At 37.8% G+C, this 25,446-nt stretch overlaps 1 protein-coding gene across 10 annotated transcripts; it reads right to left on the reverse strand.

The window, feature by feature from the left end:
- Positions 1-1,241: 1,241 nt before the first annotated feature.
- On the reverse strand, positions 1,242-25,205 carry LOC306873313 (ETS-related transcription factor Elf-2-like). Of its 10 annotated transcripts, none has more exons than XM_079422521.1 (9): positions 24,883-25,205; positions 16,837-16,957; positions 14,948-15,152; positions 5,021-5,131; positions 4,730-4,906; positions 4,494-4,574; positions 3,737-3,926; positions 3,259-3,615; positions 1,242-3,179 (listed from the first exon to the last, which is right to left on the reverse strand). In XM_079422521.1, exons 2-9 carry the CDS (start codon positions 16,909-16,911, stop codon positions 2,525-2,527), a joined length of 1,851 nt encoding a protein of 616 aa, XP_079278647.1. In that variant the 5' UTR covers positions 16,912-16,957; positions 24,883-25,205; the 3' UTR covers positions 1,242-2,524. The 10 variants fall into 10 exon arrangements, with proteins under 10 accessions (XP_079278647.1, XP_079278644.1, XP_079278643.1 ...); XM_079422517.1 differs by having other exon boundaries at positions 1,248-3,179; positions 4,706-4,906; positions 24,883-25,196; XM_079422522.1 differs by lacking the exon at positions 24,883-25,205 and adding an exon at positions 18,474-19,075 and having other exon boundaries at positions 1,248-3,179.
- Between the last annotated feature and the right edge of the window lie 241 nt (positions 25,206-25,446).

The raw sequence follows: 25,446 nt of genomic DNA on the forward strand, positions 1-25,446 counted from the left end.
CTGAGCTCTTAATTTTATAGTCATGATTACTTCCTGTAGGGTTAAACAATTTTATGAGCTAATTATCTTTCTGTCTGTGTGGAAAGGTCAAGTTTCTCATCAGGGCTGTTTCATAAAACAAGTTAAGCCAGGTTTATTTCAGTTAGTCTGATTTATTGTCAGTTGATTTAGTTCAAAATAACCTGGCTTATTTGGTAAACTTGTTTTATGAAACAAGCCCCAGATCACACAACAAATGTAATCATAAACACATCTAGTAAACACACTACCCCCTCGTGGCTGAATATATAACTGCAAGTACACAGCCAAGAAATACAGCTTCTTGCTGCAAACTGTAGCAGTAGCCCCTCGCTGCAGAACACACGATCCAGGGAGCGTGGTTGGATCCACATCTAGGGGTGGAGATGGATGGGTTTAGGGATCAGGGGGTGGAGATGGGTAGGTTTAGGTATATGTAAGGTGGGAGGAGCTCGATCTGGATCTTGTGTTCTGCAGTGAGGACCATCTCGACTGTAGCACAATGACTAGATTTCCATTGAAATCTCTTTTGCTAGAATGCAAAATCAGTAAAGCATGTGCTCATATTTTGTGTGGGTGTATGAAGTGCAGTGTGTAACTCCGTTTCTGCTTCATTTTTGGTGCACTTGGGGCCTGACTTGCTGCCTTTTGTTGGCAAAGACTATCTGGATTTAGGCTGTGTTCACTAGGTCTGGCTGTTTTTAGTCAGATTTTCTGCCAGTTTGATTTTTACTGTGCAGTTGTTTCTTCGGTCCTGTTTTTATCATTTTCTTGTGCTTCAGTTTGTTTTTTGTCTCTGACTCTGCTGGCATTTTAAAAATTAGATTTTTATTATCAGTGGTATTATATGGAGTTTTTCCTAGTTTCGATCTCCTAGGATAAAAAAAAGGTCAGCTGTAAGTCCCCTAAAATCATATTTTCTTCTAACATTTGCATGGGATTGTTGCATTTTAGCATTTAGTGGCAGTCACATAGTGGCCAGATGCATAAAATGCTTAGACTAGTCTTATAAGTCAGTTCATTTTTAATACTTAAGACTGGTCTAATTTGAATACAAAAAGTAAGATTCAAGAATAACTGCTAGTTAGTCAGCTCTTAAAACACAGTCTTAACGTAGTTTATGCAACCAGCCCCAGAACTTAAAAAATTGGTTGTGAAGCAGCAGTTAGCCTCCACTTATCATAAAACGTATATATGAATATAAACATTTTACAAAACGTTTTCAAAGAATAATGTTTTAATGGAAAAACATTGGTAATTCCCACGCTGTTTTTAATCTAGTTTAGATTAGAATAAATCACATTTAGCCTGGCGGTTGCAAGCAGTCTAGCAGTAAATGTTAAAATATTTCAATGCAGCTAAAGCTCAAATCTTTCGAAGTTGTCATTTGTTGGTGATCATGAAATAGCGACCTAAGACGCAACAAACAAAACAGCTCTGCAGCTGACACAGATGTATTAAAAACAACACCACTCAAATTCAGGAATATTTTTGTATTTGAGTAAAATCTACTTGAGTACACTTTGAAACAAGAGTACAACAAAATAGAATATACTTCAAATGTTGAATATACAAACTAGATTATTCTGAACAAACATCTTGTTCTCCCTCTTTAAGGACTAATAAAAACAAAAGAAAAATGCGCAACAGATGTATTTGAAGTGAGGATGCATGCTGATGATTGACCTTTTTGGGGGGGGAATTGGCATAATTCCAGGATTTGGATCCAGATTTACTTACACCTAATCAGTACGGTCTTTTTTATCTGGATGACTGAGACGTGAATGCAAAAATGTTTTGCCATTTGTTTGTTTGCCAATAATACTGTGCTTGGTACAATGTGTAAGGAAGAAAAAAAAAAAAAAAAGAGCGTAACACAAAAGCTTGACTTAAAAGAATAACAACAAAAACAAAACTGTTCTAAGGCTGCATTGTTTAAAAATTCAGTAAACTGTATAATTCATATATACAAAGTCCATTTCTTCCCTTAGTAGAGGAGGAGGGAGGATCATCACGTTCCTGTGAAACACGGGCAGAAATGTGCGCTCACAGTGATCATAAAAAGAAACTGCTGGTTTTGCCTTGCAATTTAAATGTTAAAGAAAAAAAACTCTTTATACAAGTTATAAAAAGTTGAATTTATCCTCCCTCAATGGTTCACATAATTGACTACAACTACTCACTCCTTAGTGTTCTGCTTAGTTGTTATTAGTGTCAAAGTTAGATAAAAAAAAAATAAAAAAAATCTGTAGTGTCCTTTACATTGGTCCCTTTAACAACTCATAATTGAAATGATGGACATCCAGATTTAGTCCACATGATGTGAGAATTGTGGTCTTTGCCTGATTTTTTTTCCTAATATATAAAATTAAACCACAATTGAACTCCGAAACTGTACAAGTCAACAAATCTCCAGTTTGTACTCCCAGAATGTGACAATGGTATCTGGTTCAATGGTATCAGATAAGTTCATTTATTGTTCATGACTGACTAAAGGCATCACTCTTCAGCTCTCTGCTTCAGACTGTGGATTTGAACCTTCCTCTACCACCACCACTGCTGCTTCCTGTGTGGGATTGTCCTGCTCAGGTGGTTCTGCTGAAGTGCTGTCGGGTTTCGACTCTGGGCTTTTTGCTTTTGGAGAAAGCTGGCTCTGTTGAATCTGGATCTGAACTGGAACTGATGCCGGCGTAGATGCCGTCTGAATGGAGATTGGGACTTGAGTTTGCGTCTGGATTGAAACAGGGACCTGCGTCTTCGCCTGAGCTGGACTCTGCTGGGCTGGAACTGTCAATCTGACCACCTGCGCCCCCGGTGCCACAGACATGGGCGCAAGGGCTCGGACAGCGAGGGGGGCGCCCATCAGATTGATGCCCGTTGGGGTGCCCGGTTTGCCTTGTAGCTGGCACTGCGTGAGCTGGCTTGCGGGGATGGTGATTATCTTAGCGAGCTGGACAGTGATCTTGTCACCGTTCTCAGCCGTGGCGGGAACCATCGTTGGCATGGTTTGAATTAAGACTTTTGCACCAGTTGCTGAGCCGGTGTTAGTGGGCGCTGTAGTGAAGAGTGACGAGTTCATTGACTGCACAGCCACCGTGGAGATCTTCTGTCCCAAGGAGTTTGTCATTACGACCGGCACTTGCATAGCAACCCGCACAGTCCTGGACACAAGATAATATTTTAAAACATAACAGTTGAGAAATCTTTTACACAATATTACACAAATTTAAGACTGGTTACCTGGGTGCATTGGGGATAATGGTGGCATGGGACGGCTGCGATGGATCCATTGACGTAGAGACCGTTACAATCCGCTGAACAGGAGTTGCAGTGAGCGCAGCTTTAGCTTTTGGGGAACCCGGATAGACCACAGTCCTACCGCCCCCTCTCAAGATGGCAGGGGTTTTGGAGAGGTCAGTTGCCAATAGAGTGTCAGATGAGGGAGGAACACGCTCGTAGGTCTTCTCTCCGATTACGTCGTCGCCAGGGTCGCACTTATCGTCATCGATGACGACAATGTCTTTAGGCATTTCCTTAAACTGATACACCAACCTCTGACCCTCTACTTTAGCCAAGATGCCTCTTTGATAGTAATACCTGAGAGAGAAACAAATACAACATTAGAACAGATAGTTCTAGTTATGGATACCAATTGCTAGCATCGCAAAACGGGTTGGAAAAAGTCATCTTATGGTGTTTGCACACACAAGCTTCTCACCTGAGAGCTCTGCCCATGGTTTCATAGTTCATGTCTGGTTTGTTCTTGTGTTTGCCCCAGAGCTTTGACACAGCTTTGGAGTCCACCAGTTTGAAGATGCCCTTCTCCCTCTGTGTCCACTTAATGTATCTGGGACAGGTGTTCTTATCCTGCAGCAGGTCCAACAGGAACTCCCACAGGTATGTACTTCCTGTAAGAAAACACAAATAATCACAAAAGTTCAACTGATTAATACTTGCAAATAAACAGCAACTGACAATCCAACAAAGCACAACAGATGTAAAAACTGAATAGGTTCCATTTAAAAATAAAATAAATATTACCATGGATGTCACAAATACCTATGTGTAGGTTCAGTAATTTCACTTTAATGGCAATGAATAGGTTTTTTTCATTGCTATTAAAGTAAAAAACCTAAAACTGTGCATTCCAATAAATCTCAATCAAACTGCAGTTGAGTTATTTTGATTAGGTTAAAAAATAACTAAATAATACAGCTGACTAACACAAAACACAACAATAACATAATAAAGTTCTCTCTAAAGTACTGATTACCCAAAATTGAGTAATATGAATAACGAATAATATGATGTATACAATGTACAACAGATATACATGAAAGTAATGAGAAAAAGATTGGATTACAGTACATTTCATTACAGTTCCTTTATGATTTTGCAGTTAAATATGACCCAAATGTTTCTTCACCCGCTGATTAAGCATATCATGCATATAACACTGAATGTATGAGACATACCTTTCCCTTCTCTAGACTTCTTCTTGATGCCCAGGTCTGGAGATCCGTTTGAAATGTGATGGGGTTTGGGTTTCCGCCCAGCTGAAAAGATTAGACAAATGACAGTTAAAAGTTTAATTTAAAAATTTAAATAAATGTATAAATAAATACAAAGTTAACAGAATATATTCAGAGACATCTCATTTAACTAAAAAAAATTATCTGATTATTGCCTTTGCCAATGTTCATGTTCTCACATTTTCTTCTTTTGGTGGGTTCTGTCTCCAGCATCTCCGGCTCCTGAAGAACTGTAACCACCTCCATGGGCTCCGAGTCCTCTGTGCTGACCTCCACCACTGTCTCTGTCAGCACGTCAGGTCGCATGGCAGCATGCAGGAACTCCGAAGTGTTGACACATGGAGGCACAAATACCTCTACACAACAGGGGAAAAAAAAAAAATTTGAAAATCATGTTTTGCCCACAGTGTGGCTATCTACAGTGTCTTGTTTTGTGATGTGAAAGCTAGAAGTGAGAGAGCAGTGCTCACCTGGGCTCCGGTCTCCACGCAAGCTGGAGGGAGAGTCCATGTGTAGAAGAGCTTCAGCAGCCTCAATGGTTTTGTCAGAGCATTGTACAGAGCCATGAACTGATGCTTCCACTGCAACAGACAGAACACACAAAAACTTTTTAAAGACAAAAATACACTAAAAACAGTAATAATGTGAACTAAAGTTGAAAACATTTTTTTACATTATAATAATAATGTACTTTAAAATGTCATTTATTGCCCTCAATGAAAAAACATTTTCAGAAAAAGTATTTTGTAAATGTATAAATATTAAGTTACGTTTGATCAACTGAATGCACCATTGCTAAATAAATCTTCCCAACCTAAATTTTTGAACAGTAGTGTAATTATCAAATGCCCCATGCACTGGACTGCTGGTACACAAGCAATCTCATGTTTCAAATTGAATATCTGTACACCTAACTGACAATAGAGGGTGCTAGTGGGTGGAAAACGTGCATTCATGGTTACTCAATATCATAATATTAAAAGGGAAGAAAAAAAATAAACATCACACACAATCAAACCCCACAGAGTGAGTGATACGTTTAAGCATGGTTGATGAGAAAACTGGTCTAGCAATGGCTATAAATAAAATTTAAAAAAAGTTTTTTATGGCCCTTTTTTTAATCATATATTTATTTTTATTCTTTATGGCTGAACAAGTTATTTTATTTACATCCACTTACTATGGAGACTAAATCAAAAGTGTGATTGACACTTTAATATGGTACTTAAGAGCTTTAAAACACTACTGCAGTTAAAGAGGAGTTAACACTGAAAATATATTGCTTTGTCACTGCAAATAATCAAAAGTTAAAGAGTTGACATGAGTGACAGACTCTAGCACTCTAACAAAGAATCAACAAATATAACCAACACAAATGGTTAAGAGAGAACATTATATGTAAATCCCACAAGGACCCATTAATACAAAAGTGCAACCTCTGAACTATAGCCTTCTTGAGATTCTGCCTTTGCACCTAAATAGATCCAGGGGTGTCATACCTGCAATCAGTCTACTCAGACAGTTTGGATAAAAGCATCTGCTAACTGACAAGTCACTTTGTTGAACGCACTTATTTAGAAACAGGTGCGGAGAGGCTGATCTCAGACAAGCAGTTCATGCATATAAAAGGCACACAACTTCCAGTCCTGCTCCCTTTGACGTTAACATCCAGAGCCACTAGCACCTGTGCCAGTCTATCCAAGCCGTCACTCAACTCCCATTATAACCTGAGCCTGCCCATGTTTGGCTATGCATGTCTGTTGCTGCACAAGGGGGCTATCTTTAGGCAGTTCCAGTCATAAACATACACACGGTGTCCTCTAGAATGGGTGACCCGGCATGCATTTACTTCCTGTATTCAGACAGATATGCCCTTAGAGACAGGACACAAATCAAAGTGCAGATATTGAAACAAAAAAGCTTGTGTACATTATTAAACACTGCAGAGTTAATATAAGGAGCCTGCTTTCAAACAATTACTATAAAACAGAAAAAAAAAAAAATATATATATATATAACAATGTTAAAATGATAGTTTACACAAAATATATTACGGAATTTACTCACCCTCATGTTGTTCCATGAAATTATGTACCATAATTTTTAGAAGAACACAAGGATGACAACTCTTGACTATTTTTATTTATGATTTAAATGTTTCTTAAAGAGGCCAAACGACTTCTTCAGAAGTGTGTTTATCCAAGAATGAACTAAAATAAAAATGTTAAAACTAGAAAAAGCCAAAACAATACTAAAAGCTCTTTAAACAAACAAATAAATTAAATAAAAAACATCCTGCCGATAAGAACAAGTAATAAACATTCACATAATTGTTCACAAAACACTACAACAGCTGCTAAATATCAAGTCACTGGTCATATAATAATACCTTATTATTAGCAATAATTCAGCAAATCTTTAACAACCAGTACAGAAGAGTCGTGGTACTATTTTTCTGTCACTAAAATAGCGGTCCACTAGAAAGTAGTGCTGTCCCTCCTCATTTCCGTGTTTACAGTCGTCAGAGCTTTCCCTCCAGTTCTTTCTGAAAACGCTCTCAGTGCTTCCTGCCACTCAATCCCCGCCCCGAATCTGATTGGCCTCTTCGCTGATCAACGCCCCAAGACAAAATGCGAGCTGATTGGTCAGGTGTAGGATTTCGAACGCGACGCCAATACTATTGGACAACAAGCGCCGTCACTCAAAATGTAGACAGCCCAGTGGAATAACAATGCTTCCGCCATCAAATTACCTCTAAAATCTAAACATTCACAGGAAAAAAGTCAAATATCCACTCGACACTTTTACAGAAACACATTTCTGGTCTCAAAAATACAAAGTGAGATTTGAAGGAATAATTAAGCGATGAATGTTGCTCACAGCGCTGAAATGTGCAGAAAGCAAAGCGACCACGTTTAGATAACGGGACATCTGCGACATGAAGAAAACACGGATTTTATTACTCAAACTCAATGTTTTCGACATACATCTTAACACTATTAATAAGTTACAATGTGGCTATAATGTAGGATTTTTTTTCATCCGATATGCCACATTTCCTTTGACGATGAGGCATCAAAATCAACCAATCGTTAAACGTAAAGCTCTCAGGCGCTATTTTATGAAATATATAATCCACTCAATAGATTAACTAACATTCAGATTTTATTAAACTGTATTTCAGAGTTAAAAATGAAACTCCGTGTCCTTCCGACTCCAGACAGCGTGGCAAAGACGTAGGAAAGACAACATCTCTCCCACTTCCTGGTTTCAGAGCAGCGCACCACCTCCAGAGAAACCCGTTATTCTCACACAGTCCATCTTTAAAAACGCCCTCAGCGCAGGGCAAACTCAACACGGTGCACGCTGCTCACGCATAACACAACACACACGCCTGCACGCTACTCTTCAGCACTCCAAGAAAGCAGATAAGAAAAGTAGGCAACGCCATGCAGGTTGCCTTCCAAGGTGATCACTTCCTGAAATGCCCTCCATTACTTTACAGCACAACTTCACGGATCTCATTGCTGCGGCGCGAGCACCGCTCTGCTGCGCCCCAAACAAACCCACGCGGGCGAGGTTGAGCAAGCGCTTTAGTGTTTTTACCTGCTCGGATAAGCAGATCGAGCTGGTTAGCGGGTCCATCATGCAGCGACGTCGCCATGTTTCGTCCAGAGATGCAGAATTCACATTGACTCGCATTGAAAGCGTTTAGAGACTCACGTATCACTCCGCCTCCACAGGAAATCTCCACAATCTCAACAGCGCGCACAGATCCTTCCGCGCCAAACACAGGAAATCCTCCGCGCGCTCTGCGTTACGTTCGATTTACGTCAAAAGCATTTACAAAAAAATACTTTTTAAATCTTTTAAAAACAGCAGTTAAAATTACGCTTATGTATTGTAAAACACGGTAAATCTAAAATTGTCTATTGGAGATTTTTTAATGGGGATATTCTTTATAAAATATTCCTACACTTTTTTTTTAACTTTCGACTGTCATCTAAAAGTATCTAAAGCATATAAATAATTGAAAAGAACAGAAAACTGAACCGAAAATGTGAAATTCTGAGCAGAAAATGTGCATTTCTTTTCCCATATTCTTTTTTGTGTCTTATTCTGCATTTTATTATTAACAAGTGGTGCATATATACATATGTATATATATATATATATGCATATTCTTAAACATCTTGTCTTAAGCACTTTAAACGATGATCTCAAAGTATATAAATATGCCATAAAAAACAACTCTTCTAAATAGACACGAGCGTGTGCATTTCTTTTCCCTTTTTTGCGTCGTATTTTGTATTTCATTGTTATCCAGAGGGACATTCTTTATAAGCATCTTCATATTCAAAATCTTTGTTATTATCTTTTATGCATTTTTGTAACTGATGTCTAAAATATTTCTGGACGAATAATAAGGGGGCGGGGGTATTATGATGTCACGTGACACTTGTTAGTATCAAGTATAAGTGACTTAAGTATTGGCATTTTAAGTATCATAAGTATTATTATACTTCCAAAAAGTTATGAGACGAATGACCATATTCTGCGCAACACTTCAAAGAGTGCCCACAAGAGGGCAGTAGAGATTTATCATAAGACAGGGCCTTGGCAAATCCACACAATTTATACACCCTCATCCTCATGTTGCTCCGAACCATTACTTAGTGGAACACAAAAGATGATTTAAAAAAAAAAAAAATAGAACAGTCACCTTTTACTTTCATTGGGTTTGTTGTTGTTTTTAATCCATACAATGAAGGGGGTGAACTTTTTTTTTTTTTTACATTCTATTAACAGGGCAATTTTGATCAGAAATTGGTTGTAAAAATAGAAGCATAGTCCTGGGTTTGGCTGTTAGTAACTGTAACCAAAACAAAAAAGCTATCCTTGGGCGATATGGTTGATTTTCTAGCAGAATCATGCTTAAGTGGTTACCCTCTGAAATGATGCATCACTAAATATCCCATAAATCCATAGGGCCAGCATTATACAACAAACGTATAATAACAAATAGTCTGCAAGCACCAAAATAACCAGGGTGCCTAACTATTAACATAACTGAGACATAAGCAAGCAATGTGCAACTATTATAGTCTACTCTCCCTGTAGCATTTAATGTCTATCAACATCCACCCATAAAGAATTCTCATTGGGCGATTCAGTTTTGCAATGCATAATGCATTAATAACAAGTCATATGTTCACAAACAGTGGCTTCATAAAGTCTCTCTGCCAACAGCAACTACTGGAAATCACAGGATTCTAAATATTTTAACATGCAATCAGGAATAGAGAGCATTTTGTTCAAGTGAACAAAAGCACATTAAGTATGGCTGGAAGTTGTGGTAAAGTGTGTGCAAAGGGGTTTTCCTGCCACTTTGATGGGGAATTCAATACAGATGTGTTTTGAATAGCTAGAAGTTGATGTATATCGAATTACGCAGACAACGTTTTTATTTGTAATGAAATGAGTCAATAATTAGAATGCATCTAAAATACAGGTCCTTTATAAAAGGCATGTGACAAAAAAAGAACCCTCCCACTTAATATAAACATACAATACTACGACTTATTTCTAAAACTACTACTACTAATAAATTATTATTAAAATTAGGGCCGGGACTTTAACGCGTTAATTTAGATTAATTAATTACACAAAAATAACGCGTTAATTTTTTTTAACGCATTTTAATCGCACTTATTTTTGCACCGCGGAACGTTTCTCACTGGATGAGTTTCGACGGACCGATTATACTGGAGCACCAACTAGCGTCAGAACGGACTTGCGTTCGTGGAGACCGGTCTTGGCTAGGGCTGGGTATCGAGTTCGATACTTTTTAGGCACCGACCGAATTGCCTCGATACCACCGAGTATCGAAAAACGTCTTGTCGTTCGGTACCAAATTTCGATACCTAAGGGGTTAATCTCATCACATCAGTGAGCCAATAATCCTGCAGCACTAGGTGTGTTTGACTAGAAACGGCGACGTGCAGATTGATCAGTGTTTGACCTCCGCGAGAGCGTTTCGAAAGCGCACGGAGCAGTCCGCTCTTTAAATCGCGCGGTTTGTTTATTATACACAGACTGAAGCTCGCGTGACGTTCGCGGTCATTTCAGCGTCTGCCGCCTCTCTAAATGAGGACATGAACAACATCTCCAGACCTGCTCTGAAAGTCACTTCATGAGCATTTTACCGTTTGATTCGAGTAAAACTAACTCATCTCATATACACACAGAACTGTAAAGGTATTCCAGGCAACCCGTCAAAATAAAAGTTCGGTTTTAATATTAACGGTATTAATATTGTTCAGCAGACAGTACATACTACTGCTACTACTAGGCTACTATTAAAATTATTAAAACTTTTTTTTTTTTAGTAATGATCACACAACAGTTATTCCATGTTTTAATTTTAATAGTAACCTCCCTTTGTTTGCCAAAATAAATAAACTTTGATTTTCAATAATTTAAAGAGAAATTAAATTAATGTTTTATGTCTTCATTTGAAAACCAGATACAGAACACAGAATTTCTGAGGAAAAATAAAACATTTCATAAGGCTATTTTAAGAATAAATTTAAATAAACTAAGTTGTTTTTATGCATTCAAATAATTAGACATACTACACCAGAATTTAATAACAATAAAACATGTGGTGAAAGAAAATAAAACACCCACTTATGAAAGTGGATGAAGATTTTAAATTTCTTGAAGTCTTTAACAACCTAGAAATGATGATTCTGTCTGAGCTATGTGTTTTAAAATGAACACGCACAAATGTAAACGTAGCCTAACAGATGTGTAAACTGAAAACAATTTGAACTTTATTAAAATTATTTATTTATTTGTGTTGGATATATTTTGTTCCTTTGTGCAGTGGCTCAGGAGATGAGACTTTGAGTCTGTATAAATATCAACAAGCTAAAACAAAATATTTTTTTCAGATAATGTAATCTTATTAAAACTGATTTTATAAAATTGGTATCGAAAAAAGTACCGTTCAGGAACCGGTATCGAACTCAAGGTATCGGTATCAATATCGAAATTTTTTGAACGATACCCAGCCCTAGTCTTGGCAAGCTTCCTTGGAAGAACGAACTCGGAAGGACGCGAGAACACAGAACGCACACTTATGAGAACTGAGATGTAACTTACTGCATTCCTGCTTAACTGACCGCATAGTCTCAGCATAAGAAACGGCCAATGAACAATAAATATTACAAAATGTCATATCATAACTTATTAAAACATTTCATACTATTATAGATATTACTTTCATATAATTGTATTGTTTTATTTTACAGCATTATATGTTTTACTGTTAAGATTCATTTTAATATGCCAATAAAAATGCAGACTTTCTCCGGGTCTTATAACTTTATTAAAATTAACCAAAACAAAAGGATAAATGTTTACTTTCAACTTGAAGAGCCGTTAAGTATTTGTGAGAGCGACTTTAAAGCTTACAGGCTTCCGTAAACCGGCCACCCACAGCGTTTTCTGGGATTTCTAACGGCTCGATTCTCTCAAGTCTGCACTCGATTCATCCTCATTTTCAAGAACATATCCGGGCACTTTCATGCATCCTCTGTACTTGCGTTCTTGAGAATTGGAACTGAACTTCGACGGTTAACGAGAACACAAGGACGCAAGATCGCTGAAGAACGCATATTGAGAAACAGACAAAAACAAACCACAGTGAACATGGACAAAGAAGCTGATGAGACCGCTTTGGTTGGCCCTGTGGATGGGAAATTTAAAAATCCATATAAAAAAAACTTACTTCTCACTGTTCTCAGGTAAATATTTATATGCGATTAAAATGCGATTAATTTCGATTAATTAATTACAAAGCCTCTAATTAATTAGATTAATTTTTTTAATCGAGTCCCGGCCCTAATTAAAATATATTATTCTAGTATCATTCAAATTATAAATCTATAAATACATTACTACTGCAAAATAAACAAAATAGGGCTGTCAAAGTTAATGCAAATTCATTTTAACGACACTAATTTTATTAACGCGGTGCGCATTTTCTGTTTGACCTGTGGCCTAGCCCGTAGTTGGAGAAATGGAGATGCACAGTGTTGCCAACTTCGGGACTTTGCAGACCCCTTTAGCGACCCCCCCTCCCCCTCCCCTCTTCAGAAAAGCGCCTAGTGAAAAATCTTTAGGGTTTGCCCAAACCTTATTTAGTTTTTGAGACTAGCTGGTACTGCCGCGTGAGCACGAGGTCTTGCTGTCCCAGCGCGCGCACACCTCTTTCTCTCTCTGTGCGTCTGCATTGTTCAGCAAGCGGCAGAGAGGAGCAGCGCTTTCAAGTATTATGTTGCTTCTCTAATTTTACATGCAAGTATAGCCGAAATCACAGCACAGCTATTGTCATTATCTTGTGTATTTGATTTCATCAGACGACAGCTTGATTATCAGGATTTTTGTGCAATTAACATATTGGGAGGGAGAGCTGGTTAAGTAGCCTGGTCTTAAAGGGTTGCGTTTCAGTCACCATTTCATATTCATTCCGTTGTCTGACAACAGAAAAAGTTAAATATATCAATGAAAACAGTTTTATTGAGAATTTAGCTGCATCAAAATACAGTATGTGGGCACAGAGAGGCAAACAAATCTAATAATAAATAATAAATGTACATTTTGCATGTTCAGAAGAAGGGCTGCCCTGTCGTGCAAAAATGTAAATAGGTTTGTGTAAGCAAATTGCTCAGTGCAAAGAAAGAGAAGTAATGGGAACCTGGTATTTCTTTTTTGTGTGTGTCTAATAGACATGAACAAGTTCTTTGAAAAACATCTATGACCTTTGAAACATGTCTAGTCTTCATGCTCTATGTTGACTATGGCTTCAATAATAATAAACATACATTTGCATAAAGCATCCATATTTATCCACACCCTTGTTGATTAGAGTATTAAAAACTTGAAAAGTATTAATTTAAGGTGCATTTAAAACATAAAATAAAATCGATTGACAGCCCTAAAAATACCTTATATAAAAAAAATGACATTACTAGTATTTATGTCTGTTGTAATTCCTTTCCAACATTATGCCAGAGCTTTTATTTTGGTGGAAAACTGCACGGAGTCTATAAGCAACCCAAACTCACAGCACATGCAGAGATGAGTTTGTATGGAACACTGAATCATGAGCTGCTTGCATTTAAATGAACAAAGTGCAGTGCTTCGCGCTAAAACATGCAGTGCATATATTTAATTAAGCAGCAGTCTTTCCAATTTTATAACTGACTAAGCCTATGAGGTAGTGTAACAGAGCATTTATGTTTAGCGTGCTTACATTAAACATTGTGTATGTGTCTCCATGCAGTGATGCTGAAGCCCAAAAGGGTTTTATCTTCAAATTTCCTAACCAGGGCCCGTATCCCTAAAGATTCTGAGAATCCTCTCAGAGAGCTCCTAACTTAACCTAAAAATTCCTTGCCAGGAGTTTTAGCTTAGAAGTGATTCCAGAACATTTTCAGTGAACTCTGAGCAAGGAATGGATGGAAAATCCTATCTTAGTGAGGAGGTGTGGTTGACCCCGTTGCTAGGTATGAGTCATCATTTCAAAAGCCGTGATTGGTTGATCCTACAAGTTTGATGAAAATGAACTTTTGGTGATAATGAGCAAAGGATGTACCCTCAAATCAATAAACATAATTATACACTCTAATCTTATGCAGACTGTAATTGTAAATAATATTTCACATTCAAGAAAATATCTGGAAAATGAATAGTAAGCTGTAGGGGTTATAGCCTAACATTAGAATCTAAAATATGTAAAAACTTAAGCTCATTACACCCTGTTCAAATAATGATTTGTGTCTTATTTGCTCATATTAATATCCTAGCTGGCATATTTTGTACTTTCACTCCCATATGGACCCCATTGAAAACAAGATGGCCTATCTCAAGGGGCTGTCCTTAATGAAGTAGTAATTGCATCTCTAAGGAGATCCACCACAAACATGATTCCTGCACGATCCAATCTGTAGCGTCTCAATAATTCCCTGTCATCCAGTGTTTGCAGGACATCTCTCCTGCCTCCTCTGTTGGCCATTTTGTGCAGCTGCTTAGGGGAACTCCTAAGCCACTAAAAGTCCTCTTCCCTGCTCTTAGCAGATCTCGCCTTAGGAGCCCTTTTAAGCGCTAGGAATCTTGAGGAATAGCTTTTATATTAACTGGGATTTTTGTGTCACTTTTAGGGGAAATTCTAAGAAAACGTCATGACTCTGAGAATTTTCTTAGAATTTGGCCGCTAGGAGCCACTTTTTGCACAAAAATTCTTTAGGGATACGGGCCCAGGTGTTTATATAGGTTGAGTGAAAATCGTCTGAGAAAGACAGTATAGTAGTTGTTGTAAGTGTTCTCACCTGTCTCTAGCACTTCAGTCTCCACCTCCTGCTCCTCAGCAACTCCCTGCATCAGGTAGGTCTCATCATCGTACACCAGCACCTGAGCAGCGAAGCCCTGCTCCAACCGCGCACTGGGCACCTGCTCCACAATCACTGCAGGGTACTCCACCTCTCCTTCCACCTCTCCCTCCATCTCTCCCTCAACCTCATACACACCCTCCTCCTAGACAAAGAAGAGAGAATTAGCATCCACACCAATAGACTATAACATTCTGTTTATTATAAGCACATGATGCAGATTGGCTTTCGGGGTTTTCATTGTTCACCAGCTAGAAAAAAATATTTCTGAAAGGGATCCCAACTATATCGTTCCAGAGTCATTATCTTTAGAAATGTGACCCTGGTCCACAAAACCAGTCATAAGGGTCAATTTGTCAAAATTTAGATTTATACATCATCTGAAAGCTGAATAAATGAGCTTTCCATGGATGTATGGTTTGTTAGGACAATATTTGAAAATCTGGAATCTGAGGGTGCAAGAAAAAAAAAAAAAAAAAAACAATATTGAGAAAATTGACTTTAAAGTTGTCCAAATGAAGTTCTTAGCAATGCATATTACTAATCAAAAATTAAGTTTTGATATATTTATAGTAGGAAATTTACAAAATATCTTCACGGAACATGATCTTTACTTAATATCCTAATGATTTTTGGCATAAAAGAAAAATCAATAATTTCGACCCATACAATGTATTTTTGGCTATTGCTACAAATATACCCCAGCGACTTAAGACTGGTTTTGTGGTCCAGCTTATTCGGACCAAAACTGCCTACTTTTACAGGAAAATATGTTCTGACCAACATATAAAATGACCACAATACAAATAACAATTTTCTTTTTTTATGAGACACATGCTCTCAGAATTCATTTACCCTGTTAGCGCACATCAGTGTTGTTATTCTTAACTAAAACTAATTTTCAGTAATTGAAATAAAGGGGATATAATATGAAATATAAATATTAAATGAAAACATAAAATACTTGGCAACTAACTGAAATAAATAAGTTGAAATACTAAAATTACTAAAACTTAACTGACAAATGAATTAATAACAAAATTGAATTAATAAAAAAGACAAGATGACTAAAACTAAAATTAAAACAGTAAATAGCCTATACAAATAGTCTAGTGGAGAACAATTCATCCATGCAATTTACAGAAAAAAAAAAAGTTTCTCTTCATAACCTTTAATCCAAATCTGAAAATGTGCTTCCACATTAGAATGGCGTTCCTTCTCTGATGATGAGATGCCAAGGAAGTGCATTAAAATCAAGATCATCTGTTTTCTCATTCAATATTCTGTTTAAAATGCATCATAATACTGAATTAAAGTCGGTAGCAACTTCCGGTTCACCCAGATTTAAAAACACAAAATCGGATATTACTCTCGGGAAAATGTTGAATAAATTGGTATACTGGTGAACATTTCAACAACTTGTCTGTGATTCAAAAAAGGAGCACTATAACTCTTAGCATCAGAAGTTATTGTTCCATCTCATTGACCATCTGATGTAAACTGCACATAAAAATGGTAAACACTTTCTGAATCTGGCAAGCTCTAATCTGATTGGATGATCTTCAGTACATTTCTGACAGAATAAACTACAAAGTCAACAAATGTCAGGCCAATAGTGAAAACTATGACTGTGCAAGATTATGGCAAGCCTAACTCCTGCAAATTGTGTAATGTCAGCCAATCACATTGGAGCTCGTCATATTTGAATACATCAAGGAAACAGTCAGGGAAAGAACTTTCTGGATGTGCCATTTTAACGTGAGACTAGCAGCAAAGTAATATAAAGTGACATATGTTAAAAAAATATTTTGTAGTGGTCAAAATCTTACCGTAAAATGGTCGTCCTCTGCTGTGACATACTCCACCACCGCTCCTCCACTGTCTACAAGCACCACAGACGTCATGACTCATACCCCACACTCTGCTTACCCCCTGTGGCAAACTCCAGGACTGCAGTCAGACCGAAGGATAAGAGACAAAAGACAAAGTGAAAAAAAGATCAATAGCACTGCAAAAATAACATCTCAAACATTCATGAACCTCATGTGCAGAGCCAAAGCAACCTGCTCTCCTGTTCTCTCAGTCTGGTTCAACAGGAAACTCACTCTTGCTAAGGAACAGAACACCAAAACAGGAAGCCTGTCTGTGAAACACTGAGGCCATGGCAACAGCCAACATTCTTTGGTTTGGAGCTGAAATGACAACTACTTCAGCTACAAAAAAAAAAAACACTCGCAGATTAAAAGTCTCTCAAATCATCTTCTTTAAAAAAAAAGAATGGGAGAGAAACAACAAGCGTCAGTGAGACCGTCTAGCAGCTAAATTATTGAGTGACTGCAACCACACTCCAGACAGCTAAAGTGACAGCGCGACGCAATACAGTGGTAACATGCACATGCACAAACCACTGAAAACAAAAGGAATGGTTCAACTAAAAATGAAGGCCCTCTCATTATCTATACACTCTCATGCTGTTCCAAATCTGTATAACATTATTTTATCAACGAAAATATTAGGTTTGGCAGAATGTTCTTGCCATTCTACAAATGACTAGGAATGAATTACAATTCCAGTCACTGAGAATTATGAGCCTAAAGTACCATTTCAGGTTTCCAGAAAGAGTAAATGTGAATGGAAACTAGGGCTGCACGATTCTTGCTATGGCAAGCCTCGTGCTGTTCTTCTTCTCGTTCTTCCTGTACACCTTGATTGACAGATGTCTCGTCCAATCAGCGATGAGTAATCTATTCCCAAACCAATGGTGCTGTCTCAAACTATACCTACCTCTTCCGGTTTGTCTGATTTGTTGTGTTTTCTGATTTGTTATTTTGTTTTTGGATTTGTCATTGCGTTTTCTTATTGTTATAATGTTTTCTGAATTGTTGTTGTGTTTTCTGAATTGTTATTTTGTTTTCAGAATTGTGATTTGTTTTGCACTTCTCGGCCACCGTAAGAAAGTCATAATAAATTAGAAATTTTTGTGGAAAACGCCTTCATGGCAGCACGGATGTTTGTTATTCCTCTCAATAAATCGCAAAGAGTAAATAAAGATGCCATAGAAACAGACACTAAAGATTATTAAAGTGCACTAATAAATTCCCCAACAACGCAATCACAAAGTCTGTGGAGGGACATATAGGGGTGTGGCAACAACGTGACACACACACAAACACTTCCTCACCAGGGCATCTGGATCATGTTATCCGCAAATCACAAAATGACAAGTTTCAGCTTCCCCATTAGAGCTTTCTCCATAACCGCTGCTAAAGAACAACTTTTCTTGTATTTTCAGCTCATTAAATAAACTGAAATAATATATATAGCCTACAATAGCTCATCATCTACACTTTCTGGCTGAATAGATTCATGAGTGTACTATTACTTGAAGGTTATGTTTCAATTCAGCACAAGCTATGTTATTAGATAGCATCAAGGAAATTCAAGCAGCAATTCCTCTATTTCCAACCTATTGTTCCTGGTGCAGCTGTGGAATTCCACAGAGTTCCCCTTCCATTCCAAGAAGTATTCCAATTCCCTAGGAAACGTTCTTGGTCCACTTCAGCCATTGATTCTTGTCCTTGCAAAATCTTCACATTCCAACAAACTGACTCCACAGAAGACAGCCACCGTCCCCACAGCACCATCAGGGAAATGGTGTGTAAGGACCGAATGAGAGAATTGCACGCAGTCTGCACCGTAGAGTTGTTACACTATTGCTTTCATTTCCTGTTTTGTCGTCCACACCTGTTTATCTGCGTCTTCCTTCTTTAATGGCTCTGTATCGTTCCCTTCTCAGTCTTTTTCTCTATCATGCTCACATCTCAAGGGTGAGGCGGCGTTTGAAAGTTCGACTCAGCACTCTGTGAGGCAGGATCACATGGTCGGAGCTTTCCAAACAGGCATCACATGACCAGGGCACAACGCTGCTTTTGTGTCCTCAACAGACTCTCCAGTGATGCAACATCCCACCTTTAGAAGCACACACACGCAAAGGACGCCAAAATTCAGCCTCCACCCAACAAACCTGCAGATGCAACAAATTATTCCTCAATGAGAACCAACTGGCCTGAGCTTTCTGTCAAAACACGTCACCAAACTGACAAAAACCCACTTCTGTTTTTACTAGATTCAGTTCTGTAGCCGCCTTCTCCATTAAAGGGATACTTCACCAAATATATACAGGAAAAATATAGCCATATATATGGTTTTCTATCATGGAACACATAAGGAGCTAATTTAAAGAATATTTATGCTGCTCTTAACTATAAAATACAAGCATACTAGGGGTGGGCGATATGGGAAAAATATCATATCACGATTCACGATTTTATCACAATCTTTGTCATGTTAGTTTTACAAGTTGTCTGAGCATTATAGCCAAACTAGAAAGACAAAGATGCATGGCAGATATTTAGGCCAAAGTGGGCGAAGATAAAAAAAATCTGTCATTATTTTATCTTTCTTATTAAAAAATAAGAACAAAGACACACATTACAAATACATATAATATACAAATAAGTGCTTTATTTTCTTTATTTACAATAGGTGTATTTAGCAGGAGCATACAATGAAATTGAATTAACAAATATAAAAATAAAACACTACATAGACTGATTCCTAAAGCAACTGTATTAAAGTTTTTCAGTCAAGAATAGTGAGTGATTTTTCTCTTTGCGTTTTGTTTTGTTAACGTTAAATGAATAGTTCCCCCAAAAAATAAATATTCTGTTTTTTTTATTTTTATACCATCATTTACTCAAAAGTTGTTTTAAACCTGAATGAGTTTCTTTCTTCTGCTGAACATAAATGCTATTTTGAAGACTGAGGGTAACCAAACAGTTGCTGGTCCACAGTGACTTCCATAGGATTTTTCTTTCCTACTAAAGTCAATGTGGACCAGCAACTGTTCGGTTACCCTCATTCTTCAAAATATCTTCTTTTGGGTTCAGCACAAGAAATTAATAGAAGTTTGGGACAACATGTGAGTGAGAAAATAATGACAGAAATTAAATTTTAGGGTGAACTATCCCTTTAATGACAGTCGACAGCATGTTTAGCGTCCTGTCTCTTTAAGACCTGCACGCATCTAATATACAGGCACGCAACCGTTTCTTTCTTAACCATTTACTTTCATTTTAGAGATAACCAACTGAGTCTGTATGTAAACCTTGTGTTTTGACAGTATTAGCGCAAAAGATAAGTTAGTTGAGTAATCAGGCGCTGTTAGACAGGGTTTTAGTGCGCGTGCTTCAGGTGTATGCGCACGTCAGACCAGCGCGCGAATTAAACATTTAACCAGCAAGGCTTGTGTGCTAATAAGTACTTTTGCGATCGCGAATAAGTGCAGTGTCCTGTCAGAGTAACTCTCCTGCTGTATGTCGTGTTGTACAGTATATAGAGACGGAGACCAGAACTGTATTTGACAATGTGCGCTGTAGCACGATACTACGATATTTCTTCAAAAGCAGATCGTGGAGACATTATCGTCCACGATCAAAAATCGTCATAATCGCACACCCCTACAGCATACATTGACAAAGGACTTTCAAGCTTTACAAAAGTATGACTTGTGCACTATATTCAAAGTCTTCTAAAGCATTTTTGTGAGCAAGACACTGTAGTTGTTTTATTTCAGAATTATGTTCTCAGTATTATCTAGTTCTTAATGAAAACTGTCACTAAAATACTGAATGATTTTGCTATTATTAAAGAATATAGCATCGCATAGATCGTTTTTCTAAATTTGAACAAAATGAAAACTAAAAGACTTTCAAATCACATGAGCCAATATTTTATTGACAATAGAACATAGATAACAAATGTTTAAACAGAATTGTTACACTTTTAATCACTAAATGAACTCCTTTCAAATTTGATGCCTGCTACAGGTCTCAAAAAAGTTGGCACGGGGGCAACAAAGGGCTGAAAAAGCAAGACATTTTGAAAAGATTCAGCTGGGAGAACATCTAGCAACTAATTAAGTTAATTGACATCAAGTCTGTAACATGATTAGCTATAAAAGGGATGTCTTAGATAGGCATGCTCCGATCGATCGGCATCGGCCGATAATCACATTTTATGACTCGATCGGTACTCATACATTTGGCCGATCTCATGCACCGATCGCAATTTGATGACATCAACGCATGATGACGTGTATGATACGTGGGGACATATGCCGCAGTCATCGCCGGTGTGGAAATGCTATGACGTTTCGAGAAACAATGAAAAGTTCGCTATAATGTCGTGTATGTTTTGCATGATGATGAATGGATGGTTCATTTTTATTAGCAGATTCACTGACCTTAGATCTGATCTGCGCATCACTGCGTAAACTTGTTATTCTGTAATGAATTATTGATCTAGTATCTCAAGTTGTTTGCTATTCAAGATATAAGCCATAATTTTCAAATCTCACATGCAAGGTGCATATTTTATATTGCCCCATTGCGACTGGTTGTGAGATGCAAGGAACCAATGGCATTTTGGCATCGCTAATGTTAAACCTTGTGAAACTTTCACAAACAAAGTGTGAATATGGACAAGTCTAAGTTCTATTTGGAAGTGCCGTTAGAAGGCATGTTTAGTGAATGACAACTCAATATGACAAAATGCTGGGCTATTCTGGAACTTTTTAATATGTTTTTGCAGCATGAAAAAACATTGTCTGGAACAGTGCAGCATGAACATTCTGCCCAATATCTCCTTCCACCCGTTTCTTATCTAAATCAGTGGACATAACATACGCAGTTTCTTCCAATCTCATGTTAATTTCGAGTATCTATACTGTAGTATTGCAGTCATGACCATGCAAAGCTTTTGAGTAGTGATTTTCTGCAAGCTGTGATAGACATAAACATGCTCTTCCTGGACAAGCGCCCATACAAGGAATTCCACCCTTTGTGATGTCATAAGAGAGCCATACTTTAAAAAAAAAAAAAAAAGTGAAACTTGTTCAAACCCTGAAGGAGTGTCTTTGGCACAGAAATACTCCATTATACATCCAACTACTTTGAGACTTTGGTCATGTTTAGCATGAGAATCCAACTATTTAAATACATCAGAATTCAGATTTTAATTAATTAAATAGCATTAGAAATCCCCTTAAGAATGGCACAGGCGTGAGCAAACTCAGAAAGTTTTTTTTATTGTTGATTGAACTCTTCGTTTAATATTGTCTATACCTAGCAACAAACTTCTCCTAGAACAAATATAGAACAGTTTTATTAAAGGTGGTTCCTTTTTATATATAAATAAATCATATAGATTTATATGAGTCAGTGTCACACAAAAGTGCAGATGGCAAACCGGGGAAACGGTGCATGAGTCAGTGGGGCTCAAATATTTGAGCCAAACAGACCAAATGTTGACTGACCTTGTGCAAAATTAGTTTACAAAGCAGACAAATTGTCTAGCATTCAAACGCAGGTATTTGATGACTAAAAATGAAAATGGCAGGTTATGTTCAGTGAATGGTCACAAGTCACAATACCTCCCACAGTCCACCACAGCAGTGCACAGAATGCTTTGCAGTCATTTGGTAAGGGATGTGTGCGTTAGTGAACAAATACAGTAATAATACAAAGTAGTCACTCCTTGGACTTTATCATGTTTTACTTCACAGTGGGGTTAATTAGTCTGATCATCTGATTAATCAAAACATTATAATGTGACCTGACAACAGATCTAATATTATTTAAATAAATTAAAATAACTTGGAGACAGTTAAGTACAGTTAAATCAATAATTAAGAAATGTAACAAACATGGCACAGCTGTATAACAATCATGCCAATGACAACTCCAGGGGAGCAAAGGCTTTGCATTTAATAATTCTGGATCCAAAGAACACTGAACCACACCTTACACATTTATCTTGCAGCATCTGAAAAAGCATGGAAACCCAGCTTGATCCAGTTATAATTAAGTCAACATGAAATCCATCCACCATGAAATCATGTGAAAAAATCCATTTTAGTTATTTATGAGTTTATTATTTAAGATGCTTCCATGACAACATGATTTGTAATCTGCTGTGCAAGTCCAAGTCAGTTTAGTGGAGCACTGAGATGTGGACTGCAGGAAAATAAATAATAAATAAATACAAATCATTGCGAGAATGAACATAAACTCACCCTACTCATGAGGATTCAATCTGCAACCATGCAACATCTGCATATGGGACTAATCCATCTCACACACATACATGCTTTTACACTCCACCCTCATATGAATTAATCTCTGCTGCCTTTGACCTGTCCATGCATTCGCATTTGTCTCAATAACTTTTCACTGCTTTAAGAACATTAATTATCATACGGTGATATGGAAGGACCTGCACCTTTCACAGACTTTATCGGTTGAAATCAGCAACTGCTGATTAGACGGATCAAAGTCCGCTGTTGTTGACTTCAGCACTTCCCTCCACTTTCACTAGTCTATTTTAATTTATTTACTCATTTATATATTTTAATCCAATTCTTATTTATTTTAATCTAATTTTTAATTCATTAATTTACTAGCACTTTATTTTAACCTACTGATTTTCAGAATTGATTCTGTTTTTTTATTTTTAAACACTTTTTCTGTAAACTTTTCTATGGACCCCCAGCATTCCTTTACAGGCCCCTGGGGGTCCTTGGGCCCCAATTTAAAAACCCCTGTAAAGATCAGTGGCCTAGATAGACTAACATCATGACTTGCCAAGGGAATTGATCAAACCCTATGAAAAAAGTCTGTGGCATGTGTTCAACACTATGGAATGCCTTGCATATAGGATTCTTTTAGAGGTGTGCACTTCGCTGTAACACTACTGTTACATGCCCTGACATTTATCATGCAAATGCGTGTAAAAGACGCGCCGTGCCGCTCTCGCCGGAGCTCGCCGCTGGCTCACATTTTTTTGGGGAAGTCGTGGCCTAATGGTTAGAGAGTCGGACTCGTAATCCAAAGGTTGCGGGTTCGAGTTTCAGGCCGGCAGGGATTGTAGGTGGGGGGAGTGAATGTCCAGCGCTCTCTCCACCCTCAATACCACGACTGAGGTGCCCTTGAGCAAGGCACCGAACCCCCAACTGCTCCCCGGGCGCCGCAGCATAAATGGCTGCCCACTGCTCCGGGTGTGTGTTCACGGTGTGTGTGAGTTCACTGCTGTGTGTGTGCACATTGGATGGGTTAAATGCAGAGCACGAATTCCGAGTATGGGTCACCATACTTGGCAGTAGGTCACTTCACTTCAAAATCACTGTTTACACCACTGACTACAACAAAGCCCTGATCCTGATGTACGCTCTCCAGATAAGTGGGCGTTACAATATAAACACTGAAGGAAATACCACACACCAATGTTATCTCGGTTCCTTAAATGAAAACCATCATTTAAAGTATCCCTGTGCTCTTTAAAGTAAAAAAACAGCATTGAGCATAAACCTTGTGAACAGTGAAGCATCACTGACATTAATGCAATAATACCAAACCAGTGATATATTTCAAAGCTAAAACATGATATTCACATAAGCAAGTTTCGTTTTTAAACACTTTACTTCCATCAAATCTCGATCTTCATAGGAAAAAGGGAGATATGAACAGCGAATCGTCAATGCTTGTAGTTGTCAACTCTCTGCTAGCATTTAACGTTAGCTTAGCCAGACAGCAAATACGCCACAGAGGAGCTCACAACACAACAGATATTGACGCTTCTAAACGTATACACGATAACACACGTGTCTACATATGGAAGTTACTCTATACTGTAAAGTGAAACTAAAAAGCACAGTAAAGTGCCTCATTAGCTTCGTTACACAGAGCTAAGCTAATATAGCCGCATAGTCCTGCTAATGCTTCTTCAGAGTATGGAATACATAAAAGTAGATTTCTTACCTTGAAAAGCTGATTTTCCAAATGAAACCCACACTCTGTGCTTGTTTGGTTTACACAGACATAAGAAACATTCAGAGTTTGGTGGCTGTGGCGGGTGAGAGTCCGTCACACTGTGGCCGTTAGCGGCTAGGCGCTACACACCTGAGCATCACAAACTATACGAGTCTAAAGCGACACACTGAACTACACTGAAGACCACTGGTCCAAGTCAACTCAGTCCCTTACAACGATCGAGCAGAGAGGACATGGAGGGGTTGTGTTTGCAGACGTTAGATCCAGGTCACACAGTCAGATAGATAGATTGAGAGAGAGAGAGAGAGAGAGAGAGAGAGAGAGAGAGAGAGAGAGAGAGAGAGAGAGAGATTCACGCCTATTCAATATATATTAATACTTATGAATACTTCACTTCTCAGCACCATACTTATTTTTTATTGTTATGCCTTATATTTATTTTCCTTGTATGTACAATCATGCCAATAAAGTACTTTTTCAACTGAAATTGAAAACGCCCTAGAGAGGCCTAGACATTGTCGCAATTAAAATAAATAAATAAATAACATTTTT

The sequence above is a fragment of the Barbus barbus genome, assembly GCF_936440315.1.
Source record: "Barbus barbus genome assembly, chromosome: 7".
In the NCBI taxonomy this organism is placed as follows: domain Eukaryota; kingdom Metazoa; phylum Chordata; class Actinopteri; order Cypriniformes; family Cyprinidae; genus Barbus; species Barbus barbus.